Here is a 27,568-nt window from a genome sequence, read left to right as displayed (position 1 = left end):
GGAATGAAACCCAATTATTCCTCTTTATCCTCCATCCAAGCACTCTCAGATTTCAAGGACCCACTCCAGCCAAGCAAAAACAACAAGGGGTGTGTCCCGGGGAGAGTGGGAGTCACCTAGGGAGAGTCCCAAAGGACTTGGAGTCTAGCAACATCTAGAGATCTACAAATTCCCCATCCATGTGGAGAGACTTTTGCCAGCCAGCAGTTGGGCAATGCGCGTCCTGCTGCCAGGGCCAATATCAGGGGCCATTGTTAGATAGCCTCCAAGCCCCATGCCTAGTCAGGGCCCACTGCCAATTCTTGAACCTATTGACCTTGTGGCTCCACTTTCTCCATGTTGTTTCAGCCTGTACTTTCCAAACTTAGTTCTGCTTTGATTTTTCCCTTTCCAAGAAAGCCTTTAGAAATGGTATGTGTTATGGATCACACATTCTTTATGTAACTGAATCACCTGAAAAAAGTTTCTGTTTCAAGCTATTAAGAGTCGTGAGCAACTTTACAGATTTGTTAATGGGCACTGGGGTTTTTTTAATGTCTTTTAAAAAGTAACAAATAATCTATTTAAAGGTTTTACTTTTCCTGCTAATATACCTTTTTGTGTATTTGAGGTCCCACTCCTTGCATGAAATCAAATATCTGGTAGTGTGTGTGTGTGTGTGTGTGTGTGTGTGTGTGTGTGTGTGTGCGCGCGCGTGTGTGTTTTAATTTGAAGGTCTGTGGGCTAGTAAGAAATATGAATTGAATGGTAATAAGAGCAGGTGACCTATTTTACACAAGACAGTCCTATATTTGAAGGGAGCTGCTATTTTAGGAATAGGGAATCTTTCCAGTGCAAGGGCCATATTTCCTCCTGGGGGCCACATGCCAAAAATTGGTGGGACCAGGGGCAAAAGTGAACAGAGAAAGTCTTTAGAAATGGTATATACAGCCTTCCTGGTTGAGGAACGCACAATCCTTATGTAACTGAGACAGTTGCAAATGTTTCTATTTTGTAAGTGACGTTTGCAGAATTGCTAAATCCTGCATGGGTGCTTTTTTATTTAAAAAAAGTTGTTCTCTTTAATGATTGCATTGAAGATACAGTGGACCCTCCGGATACAAATTAAATTTGTTCCGGGGGTCTGTCTGCAACCCGAAAAGTTCGTAGTCAGGGGCGCCGCTTCTGCACATGCAGCGAAACCCAGAAATATACACTTCCGGGTTTGACGCATTCGTAACCCAAAAGTTACATATCCAGAGCAGTACATACCTAGAGGGTCTACTGTATGTACAAACTCGCTACACATGAACAAGTTGTGAAGAAACATAGACTTGCCTTTGATAAATTTAACAATATTTGTAATTCATTTTCATAAATACCATATTAGATTAAGGTCTGGTTAAATACAATAGCATTCTCCCGCCCCCCCCCCCACACACATTTTTTTTTTTTATAATGTACACAATATAATTTTGCTGTTGTTGTTATTGCTCTGCTTTGTTTTCTACATGGGTACTATTTCTTGTTTCTTTTTTTGTGTGCCTTACCTTACTCTTGTAATTTTGTACTTTTTACTTTTTCAATAAAGACTATAAATATATATATGAAAAATGTACTTAAATGTTTTATGTGTCCTGTTAATATACCTTTCTGTTTATTTGCACTCACACTCCTTGTATGGAACCATTCATTCATTTATTTATTTATGTATTTATTTATTTGATTCCATTTTTATGAATCGCTTTCCATAAAACATCTTGAAACAATTTCACATCTGGGGTGTGTGGGTGTGTTTTTATGAATATGAACTGAATGTACCCCCCCCCTTTTTTCTATTTCTTTTTTGCAGACGACAGTTTTCTCTGTGAAGGAATCCTATTTCAGGGATAGGGAATCTTTTTCCAGCTCAGGAGTCACATTTCCTTCCAGGGGTCATGTGGCAGTGGTGGGTGTGGCCAGAGGCAAAAGTGACTGGAGTGACAAGTGTTAATTCATGGCTAGTTTCTACACACACACACACACACACACACACACACACACACACACACACACCTTCTCTGTCCTCCATCCAGGCAAGCAAAGAGGCATTATCAGAATTCAAGAACACATTCCAGCCAGGCAAAAAACACTCAAGCAGGATCAGTATCAGGTACAACTTAATGTCATGGACTGTTTGGATGTAGAGGAATGGTGGGAGGAACCAGCTGGAGAAGCTCAGAAGAAGAAGACTCAGAGCCTGGGGACTGGTGGTGGGATGACGACAAGTGGTCAGAGGGAGCAGACTGGGAAGAAGTGGTTTGGAAGCTGAGGAGGCAACAGGGCTTATTGAGCTGGGAGAGCCTGTGGCAGACAGCAGTGCAGAATCAAAGGCAGACACTGAAGTGGATGAGTGGGAGGATGGAGGCCAAGAGGCAGAGAGGAGTCAGGCTGGTGAAGAGTCACAGTGTCTCCCCCCTCCTGCTGCAACAAGCTCCCCTCCCCCCGGGTCTCCCAGAACCCAGAGAGGCACGAAGTGTGAGGAGCAAAGGCAGATATGCAGGTGTGATCTCAGATTACTTGGGGAAATGAAAGAGAGGGTAAAGGTAAAAAAGGTAAAGGATCCCTGGATGAGTAAGTCCAGTCAAAGGTTGCGGTGCTCATCTCACTTTCAGGCCAAGGAAGCCAGCGCTTGTCCACAGCCTTCCAGGTCATTTGGCCAGCATGACTAAACAGCTTCTGGCACAATGGAACACCGTGGCGGAAACCAGAGCCCACAGAAACGCTGTTCACCTTTCCGCCACAGCGATACCTATTTATCTAATTGCACTGGTGTGCTTTCAAACTGTTAGGTTGGCAAGAGCTGGGACTGAGCAACGGGAGCTCACCCCATGACGGGGATTCAAACAGCTGACCTTCTGCTTGGCAAGCCAAAGAGGCCAGTGGTTTAGACCACAGCACCCCCTGCATCCCGATAGAGAGGAGGAGACTTAGGCAGCTGTGGAGAGATGAGACCTACTGAAGATGAGTTGCTGTGCTCATTAGACCTGGCACTCCTGTGCAGACCCTGTTTGTTCTAATAAAGAGTTAACTTCACCTACTCCCTGTGATTTACTGCTGGCTCACTCGTGACACCTGGGGAATGGCCAGCAGGTCAGATAGAGAGGACTGGAGGGATCACATTTGCTGCTGCCCCCAAGCTTGAGGCTCCTCAATCCTGCTCAATTTGAATGTTGTCTGGTCCAAGTCAGGTATAAACTTAAATAACCATAGAAAGGGAGAGTGGGAGGGGCCTTGAAACTGTCTACCAACAGTTCAGCACCAGGATGGCAGACTGAGGCCCCATCTGCACCATGCATTAAAAGCAGTTTCATACCACTTTAAACAGCCATAAAGGTGAAGGTCCAGTCACGGATGACTCTGGGGTTGCGGCGCTCATCTCACTTTATTGGCTGAGGGAGCCGGCGTACAGCTTCCTGGTCATGTGGCCAGCATGACTAAGCCGCTGATGGCAGAGCACAGAAAAGCCGTTTACCTTCCCGCCAGAGTGGTACCTATTTATCTACTTGCACTTTGATGTGCTTTTGAACTGCTAGGTGGGCAGGAGCAGGGATTGAGCAACGGGAGCTCACCCCGTCATGGGGATTCGAACCACCGACCTTCTGATTGGCAAGTCCTAGGCTCTGTGGTTTAACCCACAGCACTACCCGTGTCCTCCAAGGAATCCTGGAAAATGTAGTTTGTTATGAGTGGTGGGAATTGAAGCTCTGAGAGGTGGTCGGCTAACAGCTCTCAGTACCCTTAACCACGACTGTTTAAAGTGGTATGATGCTGATTTAGACATACAGTGCAGATGGGATTTGAGCAGATCCACAGCACACCTGGTTGCCATCTGCCCCACTATGGTGAGATGTGTTCTGTTTTTGTATAAGATGATAGTTTAGAAGACTGCATCTATTCACATAAACTAGCATAGTAACAAACAAGGCCAACAGCAATTAAAAAGGCAGTCAATGTTGTTTTAAAAGCCACAGATCACACACTATAAAGATCAGGAGCCTTGTATCTGCCTGCTTCTCTTTGGTAAAATATTGCAACCCAAGCCATGTGCCGCATTTGGCATGAAAAGTTGGTCGTGGGCACTCAAAACCATAAAACTCACTTCCTTCAAGTCAAACTCTCTGCCTTTGGGAAGTGAAACCAACACCCCTCTCTCAAACAGACAGCGCAGACTAATCCACTTAAATCCGGCTTAGCAATTAAACACACATAAACACACTTTTCCAAAACATTGTTAGAGCAGAGGTGGGGGGAAACCTTTTTGAAGGCCCAAGCTCAATTGCTTCCCAGATGAAACTGAGCTTTGAATGGAGCACACCGGGATAAAACCCTCCAGTAACAGATAGTGACCACTGGAACTGGTGGAATGGAAGGCAGGGAGGCTAGCAGTAGATGGAGCCAAAGCCAGTGACTGACAGAGTCAGAGCCAATAACAGGCAGAGCCAACTCATTCTGGTTTTGTTCCCATTGTCTCCTCCCTGCTGAGCTCAAGAAGGGCTACACTAGGTCTCCGTACACATCACTGGCTTAAAACACAGCTCAGTCATTCTTTTCTCAATTTGAATCAAAGCCAATTTGGGTGAAAAATGCATCAAAATGCAGCATTTCGTAAGGGTTGTCTCATAGAAGATCTGCTGCTCTGGATGTAGAGTATACAATGGTACAACCTAATTCTTAAGAGGAGAAAGCTGACAGGCAGCACAACTTTTGGACTGTTTGCAAGTAAGAAGGCAGGCAGGGACTGGCATCTAGGGAATCCCAAACTGCCTCCAATGATACAATGATTGGTTGAATGGGCTGTCATTACCTTCACAGGCCTTTCCATCCTCTTTAAGCTTGGATCCTTCAGGACACTTGCAGTAGAAACTCCCAATTGTGTTACAGCACTGGGATTCGCAGCCTGCGTTCCCGGTTTCGCATTCATTCACATCTGCGAGCAAAGGAAGAAGAAGAGGAAGAAACTCAGTGTTCTACCTGGTGCTAAATGCTGATTTCCAACGAGAGCTATTGGCCGTGTTCATGTTCACAGGTTCTCAGAGGGTGTGGAGGAAGGATTGGGGCCATGCATGTTAATCCAGTCCCATGCCTGACCTTTATGCATAGGAACACAGAAAAGATAGCATACACTAAGCTGGACTGTTGGTCCATCTAGTTCAGCCTTGTCTACACAGCCATTCAGTAGCTCTCTGGGGCTTCGGATGAGCCCATCTCTAACTGGAGACAGGGAGGATCAAACCCCAGACATTCTACATGGAAAACAGATGCACATTCTCTGAGCTATGCCCCTTCTCCAAAAGGCAGCAACGCAGAAACCTGCTTTGTGCCAGTCCACACCCTTTGCCTGTCTAGACCACTGTTGTCCAGGCCTGATGGGCAGCATCTCTCCAGGGTGTCAGGCCCAAGGACCTGACCTACCACCAGATCCTTTTAATTGGAGATGCTAACCAAGGAACCTGCATTCAGTTCTGGTGCTCTCCCACCGAGCTATGGCCCCAATGAGCTGCACTGTCCCACTAGAGCTTGCAAACAATAATGTTGCACCATGGAACCCCCAGTTGCATGGAAGCAAGGAGGAATTGGCAGTCCCCACATTGCCAATGTAATGTATTAATTGAGGTCCCAATTTCCATGCCCACTTTGAATACTGGACATTTATGGCTTTGGCTCCAGAAGTGCAAATGAATGCAAATTTGGTGGGTGGGTGTGTTCCATAATATATCCTGGTATGGCAGAGAAGTAGAAAAAATGTATGGTTGTTCTTAAGTCATCTTCAAATATCAGATGAGGATCAACCTTGTGGGTCAAATATGAGAGGTGGGTGGAGCCTCTCACCAGTCCAAGGCATATTGTCACAACGCCACATAATCAGTTTGCAATTAAAAAAAAACTTCATGGAAATTTGGTAGCATTTTGATACACATTTCTCCTAATACATACACCTTTGTAAGGCAGTTTGCCTAACGTACCAATTTTTACACAGCCATTCGGGGTTTGGACTAGACAACCCTTGGGACCTTTTCCAAACCCTCAATCCTATGATTCTAATTTCCACCAAAGCAGTAATTTTGACATCTCCATTTTCACTAAGGGGTATTATTTTTATGGACACTTGATCCCAGTGCAGGCTTCTTCTTCTTCTTCTTTTTGGTGCGCCTTCCTTGGCGAGAGAAACGCATTTCAAAATTCAGGAAAGTGCGAATTTCGAAGGATGGCTCTGTTTCAGTTAGTATACTGTTCCAGAAAGTGCAAATTAAAGCCTTCTGGGATACAGCCTTCCAAGAAATCAGATCTTTGGTAAAGTGTCATCTTTTACCCTCGTACTACAACTAGCCCTCCTCAATCTTTTTTTAAATGGAAGACGATGCTATTGTTTATAGTAGGGAGCTAGTTGGACATTTATTGACTGCTGCGCAACTCAGGATTGCAAGGTTTTGGGAGAGCTAAGTCTGGAGCTGATTTGAACTACTGGTGCAGGAAGGTCTGAGATACTGCACTGTTGGAAAAGCTAACATATAAATTAAAAGTGTGAAGAGGTCAATGTAGAACAGGTAAGTTCACTTCGGTTTGGTTTATGAGTTGTGTCAATACGGTTACATGCCACCACAATCTCTGAGCAGCGAGAGACTCCAGAAGCTTACCCCGAGTTCCGCTTCCTTGGAATGAAGGTCAGCAGAGATTATGGTGTCTTTCAGATGTATGTTTTTATTTACACATATATACAGTGGTACCTCGAGTTGCATACGCTTCAGGTTACATACGCTTCAGGTTACAGACTCCGCTAACCCAGAAATAGTACCTTGGGTTAAGAACTTTGCTTCAGGATGAGAACAGAAATTGCGCGTTGGTGGTGTGGCAGCAGCAGGAGGCCCCATTAGCTAAAGTGGTGCTTCAGGTTAAAAACAGTTTCAGGTTAAGAACGGACCTCGGGAATGAATTAAGTACTTAACCTGAGGTACCACTGTGCAACCTGAGGATAAGATAGAGGAGCTCCCAGCATTAACACCCAAACAGATCTTCTTCTTCTTCTTCTTCTTCTTCTTCTTCTTCTTCTTCTTCTTCATTTAATTTCTACACCACTTTATATTTTTAAGAAAGAAAGCAAAAACCTCTCAAAGAGGTTTACAACCTACATTAAAGGTAAAGGTACCCCTGCCCGTACAGGCCAGTCGTGTCCGACTCTAGGGTTGTGCGCCCATCTCACTTAAGAGGCCGGGGGCCAGCGCTGTCCAGAGACACTTCCGGGTCACGTGGCCAGCGTGGCGAAGCTGCTCTGGCGAGCCAGCACCAGCGCAGCACACGGAAACGCCGTTTACCTTCCCGCTAGAAAGTGGTACCTATTTATCTACTTGCACTTAGGGGTGCTTTCGAACTGCTAGGTGGGCAGGAGCTGGGACCGAAAGACGGGAGCTCACCCCGTCATGGGGATTTGAACCGCCGACCTTCTGATCGGCAAGTCCTAGGCACTGAGGTTTTACCCACATCGCCAACCGTGTCCCTTTTAGAAGCTCAAATAAAACAATCCAAATTCAAGTCAAATATAAAGTAGACTGAAGAAAGGATACCGAAGAAAGCAAAATATAAAGTATACATACATTCAAAGCAACGTAATTTACAGGGAACTCAACTATTATATTAAAGATTTCAAAATAAAACATTATCAAGGAGGTCAACTACAGAAGGCACCTTTAATGCAGCAACGTCAACCCCAAATGATTACTATCTTAAACATTTCAAAAGAAAACATGACTAAAGGAAGTCAGATATAAAATGAACATTTCAAACAGCACAATTAGCAAGAGAATGAAAGTTCTTAATATAGGTTAGCCAAAATTTCAAGCTTAAGTCTGAGAAGAATCAGTACTGTTTGCTTCTCCATTAGTCACAGCTTTGGATCCAGCACAGATCAAGCATGTCTCTGTGTCCCCAGCTTCCAGCCTGCTTTCTGCTTAGTGCTCCCCAACTCCCCCTCCATCTACTGTTCTCCTACCTAGCAGACAGTGAGGGAGTAGAGGAAAGGTCCGCCCATTTGTTCTACGGCATGGAGCAAATTCTTTGGTTATGCTAACTATGGTGCTTAAGCGAATCAGCCAAAACCATGAGCTAGACAAAAGGACAGGTTGGGCAGGCTTGCTCTCATACATTTGACATCCACAGATACAGAATCCCAAGAATTGGATGGGACTTGGAGAATCATCCAGACTGACCCCCCCCCCATCCACAATATCCAAGTACATGGTCGGTTTCCACCACTGGTGTTTAAATGGATCTGGTTAAAGCTGAAGTTCATCAATATATTATTTTTGTTTCTTTGTGTGTCTTCTCCCTTCTTCCTGAATTTGCAAAATAAAAGACATACTTTTTGGTGTTATACTTACCCAATATGATCCTTAAAGACTACTACATACTTCTTCTTCTTTAATCCCTGCCCAATGTTTGCTCTTTGTTTATATTGTTTTCAAGATTTATTTTTTACTAGGTTACGTCAATTATTGTTGTTGTTGTTTTTAAAAAAGAAACATTTTATTGTGTTGTTGTTTTTTAAAAAAGTGCAGACGTTAACAAAAAGGGGGGAAAATCAAGACTCAGAAGTGTAAAAGAATAAGGCATCACAGTCTAGAAGGACAAAATCATAGAATCACAGTTGGAAGATACCCAAATAGTCATCTAGGCCAACCCCTTGCGATGCAGGATCACAGTACAAAGCACAAAGATACAGTGCAGCTCCAAAGGGGTATTAACTAATACAAATATCCCCTTTACAAATAATAAAGACATGCAAAAATAAAAGTCTTCTCCACCTGTGAGTCCCATCATTATTGAGAATAAAGGTTCTTAGATGAGCCAGACGTTTGCATATACTGCTGGGCTGAGCAACCATGTGCCTTGCTATCTGCGTAAGAAATAAAACCACACTCTCTATCCCATAAATGATTATTTGAGCTCTGCCATTTAGATACTTTCAGCTTATCAGATTTCTTTCCAAGGAGGGCAATTTGCCGAGTGCAAAAGGACCAGCGATTCAAATGATTAATGGTCGGTTATTGTTATTTAAGAAACTGATCTGATGTTTAGGAGTTATCAAAACTCAATAAAAAAATTATACGAAAATGGGGGGGGGTGCAAATTCAGCAGGCTACTTTTCAATGCAACCCAGATAAAATTTCTTCCTCATCCCCAGAACCTGTCTCACGCGATTACAGGGAACTTTGCTGGGGCACCAGAAGAAGGTAGCTTGTGCTTTGTTGACTGGACCCATCCTGTTACTGTTCAGCAACCAGGGCTTTAAAAGAAAGACACCACAGTTAAGGGACTTCAGGGAAACACTGGCGAAGATCTGACTTGGGTGAAAAGCCTTTGACGCAGAAAGCGTTAAGACCGGGCTCGGGTGGCTCTTAAGTCTGGGCTGCCAGGCGGCTTCAGAAGGGAGCTCAGAAACGGTTGACCTGGGAGTCCAGCCAAGGGAGAGTGTGTTCCAGGCGACTTCAGCTGTCACAACATGCTCAAGGAGGCAGGGGATGGATGCATGTGCCAGGGAACTCTTGAAAACCTTATGGGCCCTGACCGCTGGGATGCGTTTCCAGGGGGAGCTGTCTTCCACAAACCTATCCATTTCAGTTTCGCTCACTTTCTCAATTCCCCACACCTTAAATTCAGGGTTCAAATCCTCATTTGGCCACGAAGCTCATTGCGTGTGACCTAGAGCTAGTCACTGCCTGTGGGCCTAACCTACCTTTTGGGGTGAAGGAGTGAGGAAAACCACGTAGGGCACTTTGAACTCCTTGGAGAAGAAGAAGGGATATAAATAAATAATATGTTTGCAGATATAGGGCTGTACTCAGAGATGACCCAGTGAAATGAATGACCTCCAAGAAACTAAAATCATCTTGACGACACCTGAATGTGCTGCCCACCATAAAAACAGTAGCATTAATTATCGTCCAGAGCCCCAAACAAATTTGTCCAAAAACAGTGTCTGTCTTATAAGCACCTTTTCATCTCTTTCCACCCCACAATGCCTCTTGTTTTTGGAAAGATCCTGCCCCCTGGTGGCAGATCTTTTTTTAAAAAAACAGCTACACACCTATCTTTGCCATCCACCCTCATCGTGTTGAAATTGACAATTTTGGCTCTTTCGGAATTTGATTGGTGTTCATCTTAGACAGATGCCTGTATACAGTAGTCAAACTAAGAGTATAGCCACTAAAATAAATAGTTTGGGCCCATTAAATTGCAATGGGTCTACTTTGAGTAAAGCTCCTCTGAATGCAACCCAGACGTCAGTTATAACTAAGGACACTTCCAGACTGTCAGCGTTTTGAGGGAGGGGTTTGGTTTCCTAGCAGAAATGTAGGTTTGTGCAGTTAAGGTGGATTAAAGAGCTTGGTGATAAAAGAAGAAACAGACTTCTTGCAATTAGGAAAGTGACAGGAAAATGCATTGAAAACTGTGGGAGGAACAAATGATGGGTCAGGAAACGTATAAACAAGCAAATCAGGATGAACACAAGACAAAAGCATGTTCTTGTATAACCTCCCCGCAAATGAATTAAAATGGATGTTCAGAAAGAGGCAGCAAAACCTTTAGGTTGGAGGACAGCAAAAGCCATTCTAACCTTTGGGAGGTTTAAAGGAGGCTCCTTTGAAGCCCTCAGCTTGAATATTTATGCTGCTAAAATACTCCCCCAACATTTGTATGGGACTCAGACACCAGGACGGGGATATGTTCCAGCAGATGCAACCAACCATTCAGAGTAAGTTTCTGAAGGAACTGCTGGGACTTCCCCCGCAGGTACTTTATTATTGGTATTAAAGGTAAAGGTAAAGGTACCCCTGCCCGAATGGGCCAGTCTTGACAGACTCTGGGGTTTGTGCGCCCATCTCACATCTATAGGCCGGGGGCCAGCGCTGTCCGGAGACACTTCCGGGTCACATGGCCAGCGTGACAAAGCTGCAGCTGGCGAGCCAGCGCAGCACACGGAACGCCGTTTACCTTCCCGCTGGTAAGCGGTACCTATTTATCTACTTGCACCCGGGGGTGCTTTCGAACTGCTAGGTTGGCAGGCGCTGGGACCGAGCAGCGGGAGCGCACCCCGCCACGGGGATTCGAACCGCCGACCTTTCGATCGGCAAGCCCTAGGCGCTGAGGCTTTTACCCACAGCGCCACCCGCGTCCCCCATTATTGGTATTAGTATTAGTATTATTAGTATTAGTATTAGTATCTAAATTTGTATACCCCCCCCTATACCCGCAGGTCTCTGGGCAGTTCACGGCATAAATTCACAATATAAAAACACAAAATACATAAGAAAAACAAGAGCAACCCAATTAACCCTCCCTCCCCAACACATTTTAAAAGGGCATCAGATGTCAATCAGCCAAAAACCTTGTTAAAGAGGAATGCTTTTGCCTGGCGTCTAACGGTGTATTATGAAGGCACCAGGTGAACTTCCACAGACAGGGAGCCACTGCAAGAAAGGCCCGTTCTCATGTTGCCACCCTTCAGACCTCTTGTGGAGGAGGCACACGAAGAAGGGCCTTAGAAGACGACCTTAGGGTCTGGGTAGGTTCATATGGAAAGAGGCGGTCCTTGAGGTACAGTGGTACCTCGGGTTAAGAACTTAATTCGTTCTGGAGGTCCGTTCTTAACCTGAAACTGTGCTTAACTTGAGGTACCACTTTAGCTAATGGGGCCTCCCGCTGCCACCACATGATTTTTGTTCTCATCCTGAAGCTAAGTTCTTAACCCAAGGTACTATTTCTGGGTTAGCGGAGTCTGTAACCTGAAGCGTCTGTAACCCGAGGTACCACTGCAATGCAGTTCTAAGTCGCTTATGGGACCTTCTGAGTCATACTCTCCCTGGATGAGTAGACAAATTCATGGAGGATAAAGCTATCAGTGACTACCCACTGTGATCTGTGTTCTCCCTCTGCCGTCAGAGGCAAATGCTTATGAATACCAATTGCAAGTGGAAAGAGCTGCAGACATCTGGTTGGCCACTGTGAGAACAGAATGCTGGAGTAGGTGGGCCCCCTTTTGGCCTGATCCAGCAGGGCTTTTATTCTGTTTTTATTGTGCTGCTAAAACTCTTGCTCTCTTGCTCACCACCCCTCACACACCACCCACGGCCCTAGATGCCAATCACACACAAAAAGAATCCTTCGCTCCAAACCTCTACGGTTATTCAGAGAGCCATAAAACACACAGTTGTTATTCAATCCAGACACCAGACCCCAAGATTTATTTGTGTATGCGGGGAATGTAAAGAAAAGGACACTCTGGGGTGTGTGGGGGGGGTACTCTAAGATCCTGGAGGTGCGGGTGGAGAGCAGGAAGAGAGTCAAGAAATCCAATCCGCTGAGTGTTTCCCCCCCACTCCACAAAGCTTTGAAAAGCTTCAGCGTTTGAAAACCTAGATGTTTTAGGAGTTCATGAAGAGAACCACACAGTGAAAGAACCAGGCAAGAGAGTTGAGGGGGGGGTTCAGATTTAAAGGGATCGCTTTTCCAAATCCTGTATTTGAACACAAAGCAGGGAGGGGTACCGTGTTTGGCTTTTAAAACATGTTTTAAGGTGTTGTAAAGGATTCTCTCTCTCTCTCCTTTCCCCCTCCATTTTGTGTCCACTGTTGGGCTGTTCATGGTGTGTGTGTGTGTGTGTGTGTGTGTGAGAGAGAGAGAGAGAGAGAGAGAGAGAGAGAGAGAGAGAGAGAGAGAGATGTTAGAGGCACAATGGCCAGGAATGAGGACCAGCAACAATGGAACAGCAACAGTGGACACATTGTGTTATCGGTGAGGAAAAGGGAGAAATTTGATTTAACGTTACAGTGGTATCTCAGTTTTTGAACGTAATCCATTCCGGAAGACCATTCGACTTCCAGAACATTCGAAAACTGAGGCACATTGGGCAGTCTGCAGAAAATTGAGAAAAATACAGTTGTACACTCAGCGGACGCCGTTCGACTTCAATACCGATGTACCACTGTACACTGAAGGTGAACTTTTCTAATTTGCACTTTCCGAAATAATGCACAAACTGAAACTTAACCATCCTTCGAAATTTGCACTTCTCCAGGGCTTGCAATGCAAAAGCTGCTGTATTATCGAGATAGGCCGTTGGTCCATCACTAGCTTAGTACTGTCTGCACTGACTGGCAGCAGCTGTCCAAAGTTTTGGACAGGGAGTTCTTTCCAGTCTCTATCTGGAGATGCTGGGGATTGAACCTAGGACCTCCTGCCATGCAAAGCATCTGCTCTACCCACTGAGTTATGGCCCTCTCCTGACGAGTCCAGACAATGTGACCATGCCAGCCATGGAAGCGAGATCTGGCAGAGGTCTTAGGTTCTTCGAAAAGGTAACAGAACAAAACATCATGGGAGGCAGCTTTGCCAACAGCTGCTAGTTGTGACTCTTAAATGGGAGCTGCATATTCAAAGACACAATATATATGGATTAGATCCAGGCGGGATAGTGGATAAAGACAATGAGACAGATCCTCCCCTCCCCTTGCAGGTCAAGATTGAAAGGTGGGCAGGGCCAGCCACCTGTCAATCACCTGACATCACAATGATGTCAAGAGCTCCCACTTTTGCTCATGTAAAAGTCCCCATGACATCTGGTACACCATTTTGTGCCTGTGTGTTTCAAAATCAAATCGCGTGGGTAGCGGCACAGCGTTTTACATTGCCTGACGATCAGCTGGTCATGGGCACTTGCAAAAGTCCTGTGTTTTGCAAGCTGCAGCAATCAGCTGCGCTGGCAAGTGTTAAACTCCTTTTCCATGACAATGCTGGCTGGGACCAATTGGATCATAGGATCATAGAATTGTAGAGTTGGAAGGGACACCAAAGGTCATCTAGTCCAACCGCCTGCAATGCAAGAATCTCAGCTAAAGCATCCATGACAGGTGGCCATCCAACCTCTGCTTATAAACCTCCAAGGAAGGAGAGTCCACAACTCCCCAAGGGAGACCGTTCCATAGTCAGAATCTCCTTTCTTGTCACTCGAAGCCATTGGTTCGAGTCCTACGCTCCAGAGCAGGAGAAAACAAACTTGTTCCCTCTTCCATGTGACAGCCCTTGAGATATTTGAAGATGGCTATCTCCTCTCAATCTCTTTTCTGAGCTAAACATAGCCAGCTCCGTCAACCATTCCTCATAAGGCTTGGGTTCCAGACCCATGATCAGCACATGTTGCAGAAAAGGAGGATCAAATGTTCTCCATTCCTGACTTATTGTATCTGGTAGCAGCTCTTCACACTCTGAGAGACTGAGAAAGAGAGACAAAGTGTGTGTGTGTGTGTGTGTGTGTGTGTGTGTTTCTTCCCATTGCTTGTTCCCCTTTCCTTTTTTAAAAAACTGGAAAGAAATTCAACATTCACTCTCCACCAAAACCCTTCCACCATTTGCATCTGCCCCATCCGCTTTAACCAAGCTGAATCCGAGATCTACAATCCTTGAAATACGAAATAAAAGCACACAGAGCATTCCACCTAGGAGAACCTCGGGTTTCTGTTTCCCTGACGTTTTGAAAACCTGCTCAGGTTCAGCGAAAGGTCTGGATTCCAAAACCTTCCTAGGCAAACCACGCTGAGCCCATCATGACCATTCCAAAATAAAGCTCCAAACTGGTTGAGATGGGTTGCTCTTTAAAGCAACGTTTCGCTCCGTTCTTGAACCATTGCCATGGTTTGACATCACACGCAGGCACCAAAGAAGTTCAGAGAGTTCTTCATCCAGACTCGAACAGCGGGGGCACCTCTCACAAGGAACTCTCCGCGAGGGAGCGCAGCGTTTGGGATGACAGGGTGATTAATGATGTGTGCTCAAAAACCGAAGAGGCCGGCGAGGACAGACCGCCGCAAGACGCAAAAGGGTCGAGGCCACAATCCTAGATGAACAGAGCGCCACTGGGCTCGAAGTGCGCTTGCTGCCAGAGGTGTTTGGAAAGCTGGCGCTGCAGCCGACCACCCTGGTGAATCAGCAGGCCGGTTAGAAACGAATAAGAGGATTTGCCCATCAACGTCTGGCTGTTTTTAATTCGCAGGAGCTTGTGAAGTAATGTCTGCCTTTTTGCAAGCTGGGGGAGAAGATTGTCGACATCCCCCGCTGACCTGTGAAACCAAGAGTGGGTCGCCTACTCTTACATCCACAGGTCCCACCCGCTCTTGATTTCCAAGGTGAAACAGCGGGCAGAAATTCTTCAGGGGAAGAGGATCATTAGGTGTGCGTGCAGAAGAAGAGCTTGTGTTGGTGTTGACCTTTAAAGCCCTAAACGGCCTCGGCCCAGAATACCTGAAGGAGCGTCTCCACCCACATCGTTCAGCCCTGACACTGAGGTCCAGTGCCGAGGGCCTTCTGGAGGTTCCCTCACTGCAAGAAGCAAAGCTACAGGGAACCAGGCAGAGGGCCTTCTCGGTAGTGGCGCCCGCCCTGTGGAACACCCTCCCACCAGATGTCGAAGAGAAGAACAACTACCTGACACTTAGAAGACATCTGAAGGCTGCCCTGTTCAGGGAAGTTTTTAATGTGTGACATTTTGATGTATTTTTAATCTTTGTTGGAAGCTGCCCAGAGTGGCTGGGGAAACCCAGCCAGTTGGGCAGGGTACAAATAAATTATTATTATTATTATTATTATTATTATTATTATTATTATTATTATTATTATTATTTTACTATGCCACAATCTGGGCAAGGACATTTGACGCCCTCCCCACAGCCCTTGTGACACCAGCTTAAGCCAGGGTTTGGCAGAGACCTAGAGATCTCCTACCTCCTTCCCAAAGCATGGTAATCACTTGCTCAGCTTTGGGAAGGAGGAAGGAGGACACTAGGACCCTGTCAGAACCCTTGCACCTCCTCTCTGAAGCCAGGCAAGCACTTACCAGGCTTTGGGAAGGCACCCGACTCGGTTGCGTGCCCGGTGCAACCATACTGCTCTCACTGCCCTAAATGTGCCCCGGTGGGTGAGTAATGGGGGAGGCGGAGGTGTGTAAAATCATGCACGAGAAAACAGCAAAAAAAGGGGAAGTTGTCCTCCCTCTCTTGTAATACTGGAACTCAGGGTCACTCAATGAAGCTGAATGTTGGGGGGATGTAGGACAGGCAGAAGCAGTGGTGTAGCATGGGTTGCCAGTGCCCGGGGAATGGGAGTGGAATGGGAGGGAAGGAGGGAAACAGTCAGAGTACGCATGCACATTCAACTGCCTAACTGCGTCCGCAGCACCCAGGAGATCACAGCCACAGAGATAAGAAAAGAAGAATCATTTCATTGCCTGGAGAGGTCGATTCCTGGTTTGCATGCTTAACCCATTTTCAACAGCAACAGAAGTGCACAGCTATATTGAGGCAGCACCAAGTGTTGAAATTTCGCATCCCTAACAATTTTGCACCCAGAGCAACTGCCCCTGTGCCCCCACCCTGGCACACTACGCCACTGGGCAGAAGAAAATACTTCTTCACACACTGCTTGGTTAAACGATGGAATCCACTTCCACGAGAGCTGGTGGTGAGACACCATCTTGGATGGCCTTCTCAGAAGGTTAGACAAATGGCTGCTAGACAAGGTGGCTAGGTTCCACCTCCATTGTCCGCTGCTGAGAATTACAGGTGAAGAGAGCACTGTTGGAACTGTGGGCTTCCCAGAGGCATCTACAAAAACAGGATGGGCCTAGCAGGGCTCTTCGTATGTTAAGACACAGATCCAAACCATGGAGACATCCAGTTCAGCGTCATCTGCACAGGCAGGGGCTCTCGGGCAAAAATATTTCCCTGCTCTCTGTCCTCTTTTACCGGTGATGCAAGGGACTGAACTTCTGCATGCGAAGGGTGTGCTCCGGTGCATCCAAGACAAATACTGGGGAAATCCAAGCCGCATACCAGACTAACAGCTTGCTTGTATAACCCCAGTGCAGAGGGCGTCCCCTCAAAAAGCTGTTATCACAAGGGTTAGCCGATGTGTGGTTTGTGGGCCATAAACTACCATGCGGTTCTTGCCAATGGAGGTCATGCACACAGTTTCTCACGGTGACAAATCACAGAATGCAGATATTCTGGTGCCTCAGCGGTTGCGCTTCTCCTGCTCTGCACTCTGCCTCCCCCTTCATCTTTGACCTCTCTCCTTTCATCACAACTCTTGATGCCATTAGCCGATCTGAAGTCACACTGGGGCTGACCAAGCAGAAAGCGTCCGATGGCTTATCTTTCCCTACTATTGGCTTGGGTGCTCTGATGTCAGAGGTGGGGCATACCTCCATTTGCCCTGCCTTTTCCCCCCGGGGAAACCCAATCTTTAGTGTTGAATCGGAACAAATGGCTATTGGGTTTTCTGCAGGCTGCTGTACTAATTTAGCACTAAAGAGGGAGTTTCCCAGGGGGAAGTGGTGAGGCAAAGGCAAACCCACTCAGACCTCATGTCTAGAAAGTGTTGGACAAGCAGAAAACTGCTTTCTAGGCACAGCACAAGTGGAAGTGTGAACAAGCCCAGAGCGAGGAGGGCGGACTCCTTCCAACAATCTACTCATTGAGCTTATATTCATCCACAAAGCTTATGTGGAGCTTAGACTAGGCCCAGTCATTATTTTTTATAATTGTTTTTTCCCCTTTGTAATATGCAAGAAGCAATAATGACAACAATAAAGAGAAAGAGAAAAGATCAAAGCAGGAAAAGAAGTGAAGGCTGTGAGGAGAGGGGAGTGGAAGTATTCCAAAAACAGCATTATAATTCCAGACAATTGCCCTTGATAATAAGTGTGTTATCCAAGAATGTTTCCATAGGAATCTATGAGAAGAGGGCAGCTGCCAAGACTATGTCCAGTCATTACTGAGCACTCCTGCTTTTCTTCTTTTCTTTTCTTTTTTTTGTGGGGGAATGGACAACCATGAACACTTACCCTGAATTACAGGTGCTTAGACATCTCCCCATAGAACGCGGGTGGCGCTGTGGGTTAAACCACAGAGCCTAGGACTTGCCGATCAGAAGGTCAGAGGTTTGAATCCACGTGACGGGGTGAGCTCCCGTTGCTCGATCCCTGCTCCTGCCAAACTAGCACGTCAAAGTGCAAGTAGATAAATAGGTACCACTCTGGCGGGAAGGTAAACGGTGTTTCCATGCGCTGCTCTGGTTCACCAGAAGCGGCATAGTCATGCTGGAAGCTGTACGCCAGCTCCCTTGGCCGATAAAGCGAGATGAGCACCGCAGCCCCATAGTCGGTTACAACTGGACCTAATGGTCAGGGGTCCCTTTACCTTTACCTTTTAGACATCTCCCCATTAATTGCTCATTTTAATGCATTCTCCCTGCCACCTTCCCAACTGCAATAGAATAATAGAATCAAAGAACTGTAGGGTTGAAGGTTCCCTGAGGAAGCAGATTTGTTGTACTAAGGTGACAAGAGTGCTTTCATCCACTGGAAATGTGAAAACCTAAAGTTCCAGCAGGCATCTGAAACCAAAATGCAGATTTGGAGAGAGTGCATAGTCAAATGCTCTCTGGACTCTGCCCTGCAACACATTACTGAATAAAGTCCGGCCAGTTGGAAACTTGGTATGAGTCTCTGTAACAGAAAGTTCCTCCTACAGCTGCTACCACTTAGTGCAGGCAACAGTGAGCTACATGAGACCATGGTCTGATTCAGTATAAAGCATATTCTTATCAGGTTGTGGGGGTTTTTTAAATAGTGCTTCATCAATGAAGTGTGTCATCCATGCACACATGTGCACTGGCAATGTACCAGGCCATGAGATTGGGATGCTGCATATAAATGGAACTGAAACCTGAAGCACCAGTTCTGCAATTTATTTGATGAAAACTCCTAAGTAAAAGCAGATCTCAGGAGAAGAGAAGCATGAGGCAGAAGAAGGCAGAAGACAAAGAATTGGGATGGGGAAAATCTTCCCATTCTTTACTTTCAAGATATACATTTATTGGGTTATTCTCTTTTATCTTCTGGATGGGTTTGTTGGTTTGACGGATGATAAGGGTCTTCTAGACACTGGAGGAGCCACTGTTTTGTTTTGAATTTACATCTATTTATTTATTCACTTACGTATTTCAAAATGGCCCTGTTGACCCTGGAACATGCAGTAGAATTAGATAAGCTTAAGAACAGATGAAGTGGCATTATCCTGTATCAGACTCCTCAGTCCACCTAGCTCAGTAATGTCTATACTGACTGGTAGCATCTCTCCAGGGTTTCAGGCGGAGAGTCTCCCCCAGCCCTCCCTGGAGATGCTGGGATTGAACCCGGGACCTTCTGCATGCAAAGCAGAGACTGTGCCACTGAAGGAATCCATTCTACACCTAAGCTATGGTTTCTACCATTTGCCCCACTCCCGCCAAACTCAGTGATTGTTATTTTTACATTTCTATATGAGATTTTCCTCCAAGGAGTGCCCGTGGTTCTCTTCCTCCCCATTTTATTTTCACAACAGCCCTGTGAGGCAGGTTAGGCTGAGAGACAGTGATTGACCCACCTCCTCCCAGTGAGCTTTGTGCCTGAATGCGGATTTGAACACAGGTCCGAGTACAGCACTCTAACTATTACACCACAGCAACCCCGAGACCCGTGAAGTTGCATTGGAATCCTTTTCCAGCGCGAGGGGAACATGGTTGGACTGGTTAGGGCTTTAAACCCTGGTCTCTCAGGCCCTAGACTGACACTCTAACCCAGGCATCCTCAAACTTGGCCCTCCAGCTGTTTTGGGACTACAACTCCCACCATCCCTAGCTAACAGGACCAGTGGTCAGGGATGATGGGAATTGTAAAGTGGTGCCTCAGGTTAAGAACTTAATTCGTTCTGGAGGTCTGTTCCTAACCTGAAACTGTTCTTAACCTAAGATACCACTTTAGCTAATGAGGCCTCCCACTGCCCCTGTGCTGCCGCCGTGCAATTTCTGTTCTCATCCTGAAGCAAAGTTCTTAACCTGAGGTACTATTTCTGGGTTCACAGAGTCTGTAACCTGAAGTGTCTGTAGCCCGAGGTACCACTGTAGTCCCAAAACAGCTGGAGGGCCGAGTTTGGGGGCTGTCTGCTCTAACTACTACAGAGCACTACCTTTTGTGGCACTTGCTAATCCTGGCCCTGCCTGTTGAATTTGTACTCAGGGAACGTAGTCTTTAAGGAACCCCCCCCCCCAAAAAAAAAAAAAAATCTCTGTCTTTTGTCACTTTATCGCAGGAGTGAATGGCCAGCATCTGCAACTGGTTCTACAGCTCAAGAAGTACAATTGAATTTCAAGGGAGGAGGGAAGGATTCAGGGAACATCTGGTCCTTTATTTACAGAGGTTCTGACATCCCCACATGAAAGTAGTTTGCCGACTTAAAACCGATAACGACCCCCCTCCCCTTTCCTCTCTTCCATCTGTCTTTGGGCACAAAAAAAACCTCACCAAACAGACAAGCTTATTGTGTAGGAATTTATAGCATCTCAAGGAGAGAGGGAGAAAAGGGAGGAAGCTTCCAGAAGCACATGAGGCTCCTCTGGGCTGCCAGCATCTGTCCGGCTTCCTGAACAATGACCATCCCTTATCATCCTCCCCTGCAGAGGCACCATAAACAGACCCACCAATCAGATTCACTGGCAACCAAAATCTACAGATGGGACACATTCCTGTGGGGAGAGAGAGAGAGAGAGAGAGAGAGAGAGAGAGAGAGATATGAAGACGCAGGAATCACACAGCCCAAATTTCCAAGGAGGCAATAATATCTTTGTAGGAAGCTTAGCTATCTTTATAACGAGTCAGGGTGTTGGTGCACCTATCTGGTCATTGCAAAGACTTAGCATGTGACTAGGAGTGTGTACGTGGATTTGCTGTTTCTTTTCCCTTTCTCCCTTCCAGTCCCTTTTCCTTGGGTGTTGCAACATGTCCACTGTAAATCTTATTTGGACTAAAGAGCAGGGTGATGATGCTTCAAATGAATGAATGAATGAATGAAAAGTGCCTGCAAAAGAATAGTTAATTGTGCATCCATTTCATTTGCCAATGCACTCATTTCAGAATAAACTTTTTTTATATAAAAAAAATTTCAGGTGAGCTCCATTTAATTCATCTTCCAACCCGGACCCCACATTTTCTGCATCTGATTAGGGGGGCTGCCCTCATCCCCTCTCACCAATATGCTCGGTAACTGTTTTGCTTGAACCAAGATTTCACTACTTGTGTACCAAAAAAAGATGGAAAAACTGTCAATTTAAGACCCTCAGTTTTACAGTTCCCAGCATCAGTTTGTGAATTCTTTTTTAAGTTCTTCGTGAAAATTCGTCAGCTGTTTAGTGTAAATTTACCCCCAAATAAACTTTTTTGCAATAATTCCTCCCCTCCCCCAGTATAATGTATTCTTGTAGGCTTTTTCCACAAATATATCCATTTTTAAGCTTTATCCTAGCATATGCTTTTTGGCACATATTACTTGGGTGGAAATCTGCACTGCAAAATTCAGAGAAGTGCAAATTTCAAAGGCTGGCTGTGTTTCGGTATATGTACTGCCTCAGAAAGTGTGAATCAGGTACATTCACCGGTATATGCAAACTGAATCAAATTTCTCTATCTCTGCTGGTAGCGAGGCTAGTATTCATTCATAAACTAGAACCTTGACTCCCAGTCATGATTTATTTCCACAATTTGCAGTTTTACACAAAAACCACCAGGCGGAGCCCCTTCCATCCTTTTGTTCTCTAAACTGTAGAGTCTTTTGGCAGGCTTAATCATGCATTTCTATTTAATAATTTTACACACACATACACCCCCCAAAAAATGAGAAAATGTAAATGCACGCAAGATGTGACTGCTACCCTAAGACCTCCTACAAAACCATAAACGAATATGCAGTCATGAAGCTTCAGTGGGGAAAGAATTCCAAGTACCTACATCATAAAAGCCATTATTAGGAGCAATTACATATTTAAAATTTTATTAAGAATTTTCAACATAAAACACAATAAAAGTGGGGGGAAATGGAAATCAGAAGAAGTACCAACACTGAAAGATTGGCAACATACTTTTTTTCAAATGATTGAATTAGCAAAAATGACGGCAACAATTAGAATGCAATCTAATCAAAATCTCAAACAGGAATGGAAATGTGTAGAAGAATACATGACCAAAAGATGCTCCAACAAGAATTTATTTATATGTATAGACTGATTTCACAAAGTTAAGATAAGCTAAGCAGATATACAGTATAAGATTGTATGTATAATTATTAAGATACAAAAATACAATCTCAATAATAAAGTTACAAAATAACAACAAGTCATGCATGGGTAGAGGGAAGACACAGGCAAGAAATAAGAAATGGATAAATGTTGGTACATAATGAAATGTGAATTTACGAATATAATGTATATGTATCATTATGTAAAGATTTCATATATGTACTGCAAAATTAATAATAAATAAATAAAATAAAATGCAAAAAAGTGAAACTAATCTAAAGAAGATTAATAGGAAAGAAGCAAGAATAAGCAAAAGAAGAGAATAAAGAAAGAGGAGAGGAGAGGAGAGGAGAGGAGAAGAAAAGAGAAGAGAAGACAGAATAAACACCAGGCCCTCTATCACAATTATATCTTAATCATTTTTCCATACATAGAAAAGTGAACCCTCCAAGCTCTCACCTGGGAACTTCAAACATTCATTCTGATCTGCTTATGGGGAAGTTAGATGCTGTTGCATCCAATGCATTCACCCATTGCCTTCCTCAGCATGAAAAAGTCTGATCTTTTGGGGAAGAAGGTTTGTTGCACAAGACCTCCCAATCAACTGGGCCAATGACAGCAGAGCCAATTAATTCTACTTTTGTCCCCATCCTCCTTACCCCAGAGTTCAGAGGAGGAGAAAACTGCTTGCCAGTGCTACACCCTGGGCTGGCTGTCAGCAAAAAGTCAGGGAGCTGGATAAGGGCAGAATAAGGTTGCTGGGGCAGTGCCTCATTCATCCTAATGGACCAGCCTCCACTGTATATTGTCCATTCTAGGAACAGGGAGCTTGTGGCCCTCCATATGTTGCTAACTCCCACCATCTTTGACTCCTGGCTGGCAGGGGATCCATGGAAGCTGGACACCAGCAACATCTGGGATGTCAAAGGCTCTGCACCTCTGACCTATTCTAAGCTGTGGCAGCTCTTAACAATGCTAGAGGTTGAGATAGCCTTCCCATTGCTTGCTACACTATCCTTTTTAGAGCTGGAAAGAAATCCACAGAAACTCGGCCAGAGTTTGCCATCCTCCCCATCACCCAGCCTTCTTGCTCCCCCGATGCTGCTGACTTGCTGGGTCTGAAGCTCCCGTAGGGACATTAATCAGTTGAAACACCATCACTGGGGAACTGCTAACAAGTTCCGACAGGCAGTCGCAGACCATCATTCTGGGGAGAGAAGCATGATGGCATTGGGAGCTGAACTTCTGCATTAGCAGAAGATGAACTTAGCACTGGGTCACTGTCAAAGGCACACACTTTGCCCTGGATATAATCCCGTTGAGATTCTGAGTTTAGGGGAAACAAGAAAGCTATGGTTTGTTTTTGTTTCTGTAGGAATTGCATGCCAGATAAGAAAGATCTGAGTTCTAACTAAGGAGAAGAGGCAACAAGTCAAGCTTGCTCCTGCAGCTTAGATGGACAGACATCCATAATTGACACCTCCTCTCCCAAGGTGGGGCATGGAGATAAGGGAGTCGGAAATGAGGTTGGTAACCCTACAAGGAAGGGAGGTCAGCACAGGGAAAAGGACAGTCTAGGAAGCTTGGAGGTACCTCTTCTCTCTCTTTCTCTCTCTCCATTTTCCATGCTGACACATCAGCCGCCAGGACAAGCCAAGTTGCATCTAAACACATCCAACAAAGCCATGGCAGGTTTGTAAAGTGAAAAGACAGGTTCAACTGGTCTTGAAGTGGAGTTGGCATCTTCTTGTGCCCATTGGCATTCCTTTCCATTTCTATTCATGTTCCTCTCCTAGCTGCTCTTATGAGAGTTCTCCAAGTGCATCAATGAGCAACTGAACCAAACCCAGGCTGACAGGTGGCAACCGGCAGCACACCAGTTACTGTGGGAGATTTGCAGTCAAATCTAACAAGGCATATTATTGTGAGTTAGCATGTGAGGGGGTAAGACCACGCATCCACATTGCTGATAGGCAGACTCAAACCATAGAAATGTAATTGGTAGAGAAGACTCTGTGTGATGTCATTTCCCTTCCTCTCTTGGGAAGGAAGAATCAAATAAATATTTCCTGTTCCTTCCTTCCTTCCTTCTCTATTGACCAGCGATGGATACAACTATTCCAGCACCAGTTACATGCCTGAGGATGTTTATACTGTAAATATAAGCATTTTGCCTGCACTTATTTTACTGCTGTTGCTGCTGAGAACGAATGCATGATTATGAGTAAGTAAATCATATGTTAAACTTACTTCTCAGCCTGTTTTCTGAGAAGCATGGCGAGAAAGTGGGAGCCAGCTCTCTTCACAGCTGGACTTAATTAAAAGAAGCCTTCACAGCCTATTCCTATGATTTCCATATTTCTGCTATGGATGGGACTTGGAACTCTGCTCTGCCCCACATTTTAAATAAAGTGGTAAGCTCTTTATATACTCAACCCTCACACCCTCTCCTACCTATTAAAATCCACCCCACAATTACTGAAGCAGGAATGGGCAAGTGGTGACCCTAAAACCTTTCTTTGCCCTTGCATTGCCTTTCAGGTAATTTTCTGGGGCCACGTGCTGGTGGTGGGTGGGACCAGAAGCAAAAGTGGGTGAAGTAATTGGTGCCAATTTTACCTTTCTACAGCAGCTTAGTAGAGACACATAAACACCTCTATCCTCCATCCAGGCGTGAGTTCAAGAACCCATTCCAGCCAGGGAAAAACAGTCAGGCAGGATATGATGTAGGGCTGGTGAGGGGAGTGGCTTTTGGAGAAGGGGTGGAGTCAAGGAAGGGGTGTGGCCTTGAAAGAGTCCCAAGAGGCAGATAGAGAGGCCTGTGGGGCACATTTGGCCCTTGGGCCTGAGGCTTTCCCCCATCCCATCCTTATGACACATGCGACTCGCTTACCTAATCTGAAAAGCCTTCTGCAAGCGACTGGTTCAGACATCTGGCAAGTGTGGTCTGTTCTCCCCCCAGAAGAAGAAGAAGAGGAGTTTGGATTTGATATCCCGCTTTATCACTACCCAAAGGAGTCTCAAAGCGGCTAACATACTCCTTTCCCTTCCTCCCCCACAACAAACACTCTGTGAGGTGAGTGGGGCTGAGAGACTTCAGAGAAGTGTGACTAGCCCAAGGTCACCCAGCAGCTGCATGTGGAGGAGCGGAGACGCGAACCCGGTTCACCAGATTACAAGTCTACCGCTCTTAACCACTACACCACACTGGCTCTCATCAAAGAAGTGTGACTAGAAGCCCTCTGGCCAGGGAGGGAGTGGGAGGGGAAAGTGTGTTTTAGAAAGAGAGAGACAGAAAAGGGATGGCACCGCCCACATACAGCTCTGGCCTCTCCCGCTGTCAGCAGGCAGCTCCCGATAGGATAGGAGTCAGTGGGGCACAGTGTTTAGAGAGTTAGACTAGGACCTCAGCAGGCAGGGTTCAAACCCCATGCTTGGCCATGAAGCTCACTGGGTGACCTTGGGGCCAGTCCCTGCCTCTCAGCCTAACCTTCCTCACAGGGCTGTTGTGAAAATGACATGGGGAGAATGAGGAGGAACATGTACACCACCATGGGCGCCTTGGAGGGAAGGTGGGATATAAATGCAATAAAGAATAAATAAATGATTAATTAATCGGAACAAATGCTCAGTAAAGGCCAGGCATAAACTAAGCACCAAGTAAGCTCTGTGCAAGTAAATAAGGATGGATGCCCACCTGCCCTTTGGCTGGCAGGGCAAACCACACTCTTTATTTGCAACATGCAGATGCATTCTGTCAGCAACAGGTCTCCTCTTGCACACCTAATGCTTCAATCCATCGAACTATAAAAACCTCCACATACAACCTTATCCTTAATCCCTCGGCTGAGTTACAAAGAGGAAAAGGCACAGCCACACATTGGAAACTGGCAGGAAATTGAATGGCTCCCAATGGGATGATAACAAAATAATTAGGCAGCTATAGACTCCCCCCTCCCTTCTCTCATAATGTTGGGAAAAAGTAATAATACTCATTCTCACTAGACAGCAGGCGGCCAGCAATTATGAGCTGCGTGTAAAGTTCAAAAGTGCTTTCCGAGCCAAGAGATGTTCTTGCAGAAATGCTAGCTAACGGCTCTCCGAGGTACATGGGCTGAGATTGCAGAGGGGATGGCTGGTGGAAAAATAGCAGGACAGGAATTTGTTCGCAGACGGCTCTCTCTGGGAAAGAGAAGGCACTTTGGCTAGCTCTGGAACCACCAGTGCATAGGAGAGGGGGCTACAAACATGGACATTTTGCAACATCAGGGGGAGGGGATCAGAACAAAAATACAGATGTTGTTGCCCTGGTCCTTGTGCCGATGCATACTTATTCTGAACAGTCTGATCAAGGAAGCAAATGAGAGTTTTTAAGGTAGAACAATACAGGCATGGTTGTTTGTGGATTGAACCCATGGATGGATGGCTGCTGCACATCAAAAATCTGCCAGGACCAAATTCAGCCCCCTCTGTCCACAGGGCTCTTCCTTGTGAGTAAGAAAGAGATCTTTATTGGGGGTACTAACCAATAGTGGTGCAGCAGCAAACATGGGAACCAGAAGTCACGATTCCGAAGTATACAAATGAAGCAAGAAGTTCAGGACTGAAGAGAAGCAACCAAGATGTCCCAATGGTTATCGCACCCTTCCTGCCCAGCTTCGAAAGAGACTTGCTTGCTTTGCGGGAATGCCAGTTGTGCCAAGACGCACACTTCGTCTGGGCACATGTGCCTGATCCCAACTGCAGAAGTGACACCTGGCTCTTGGTGACAAGGCTGCATCCTGCCCCTCTGGCTCTGCTGCCACTGCCTCTTTCTCAGCCCCCGCCCCCCACAGGCTGGCTGAGGTCTTCTGCACTCCCCAATGGGGCTCTGAACGAAGGGCAATGGAGAGAGCTGGCAGGTCAGCTTGTCCATCTCTGATAAAAGGTAAAGGTAAAGGGATCCCTGACCATTACGTCCAGTTCTGGCCGACTCTGGGGTTGCGGCGCTCATCTCGCTATATTGGCCAAGGGAACCAGCATACAGCTTCCGGGTCATGTGGCCAGCATGACTAAGCCGCTTCTGGCGAACCAGATCAGCGCGCAGAAATGCCGTTTACCTTCCCGCCAGAGCGGTTCCTATTTATCTACTTGCACTTTGACGTGCTTTCAAACTGCTAGGTTGGCAGGAGCAGGGACCGAGCAACGGGAGCTCACCCCATTACGGGGATTCGAACCGCCAACCTTCTGATCAGCAAGTCCTAGGATCTGTGGTTTAACCCCAGCGCCACCCGTGTCCCTGTCCATCACTGATACTTGGCATCAAAAGTGGAGAACCCTTGTCCACCAACCCTGGATGACAACCTTAACACACACACAGAGCCTGCTACATATCTCTCCTTATTGTCCACATCCA

General features: G+C 45.9%; 1 protein-coding gene across 4 annotated transcripts in view; it reads right to left on the bottom strand.

Annotated features, from left to right (window-relative positions):
* The window catches only part of MEGF6 (multiple EGF like domains 6), a 218,049-nt gene that overhangs the window by 125,026 nt on the left and 65,455 nt on the right, over positions 1–27,568 (bottom strand). For 3 of the 4 annotated variants that reach the window (XM_082229747.1, XM_082229746.1, XM_082229748.1), the window contains one exon: positions 4,826–4,948. The exons of the other annotated variant lie outside the window; for it this stretch is intronic. In XM_082229747.1, coding sequence (XP_082085873.1) covers positions 4,826–4,948 — 123 coding nt within the window. The remainder of the gene's footprint in view (positions 1–4,825; positions 4,949–27,568) is intronic. 4 annotated transcript variants of the gene reach the window in all.

The sequence above is a fragment of the Podarcis vaucheri genome (genome assembly GCF_965113315.1).
Source record: "Podarcis vaucheri genome assembly, chromosome: 7".
Lineage (NCBI taxonomy): Eukaryota > Metazoa > Chordata > Lepidosauria > Squamata > Lacertidae > Podarcis > Podarcis vaucheri.
This window is presented reverse-complemented; position numbering and strand designations above follow the sequence as displayed.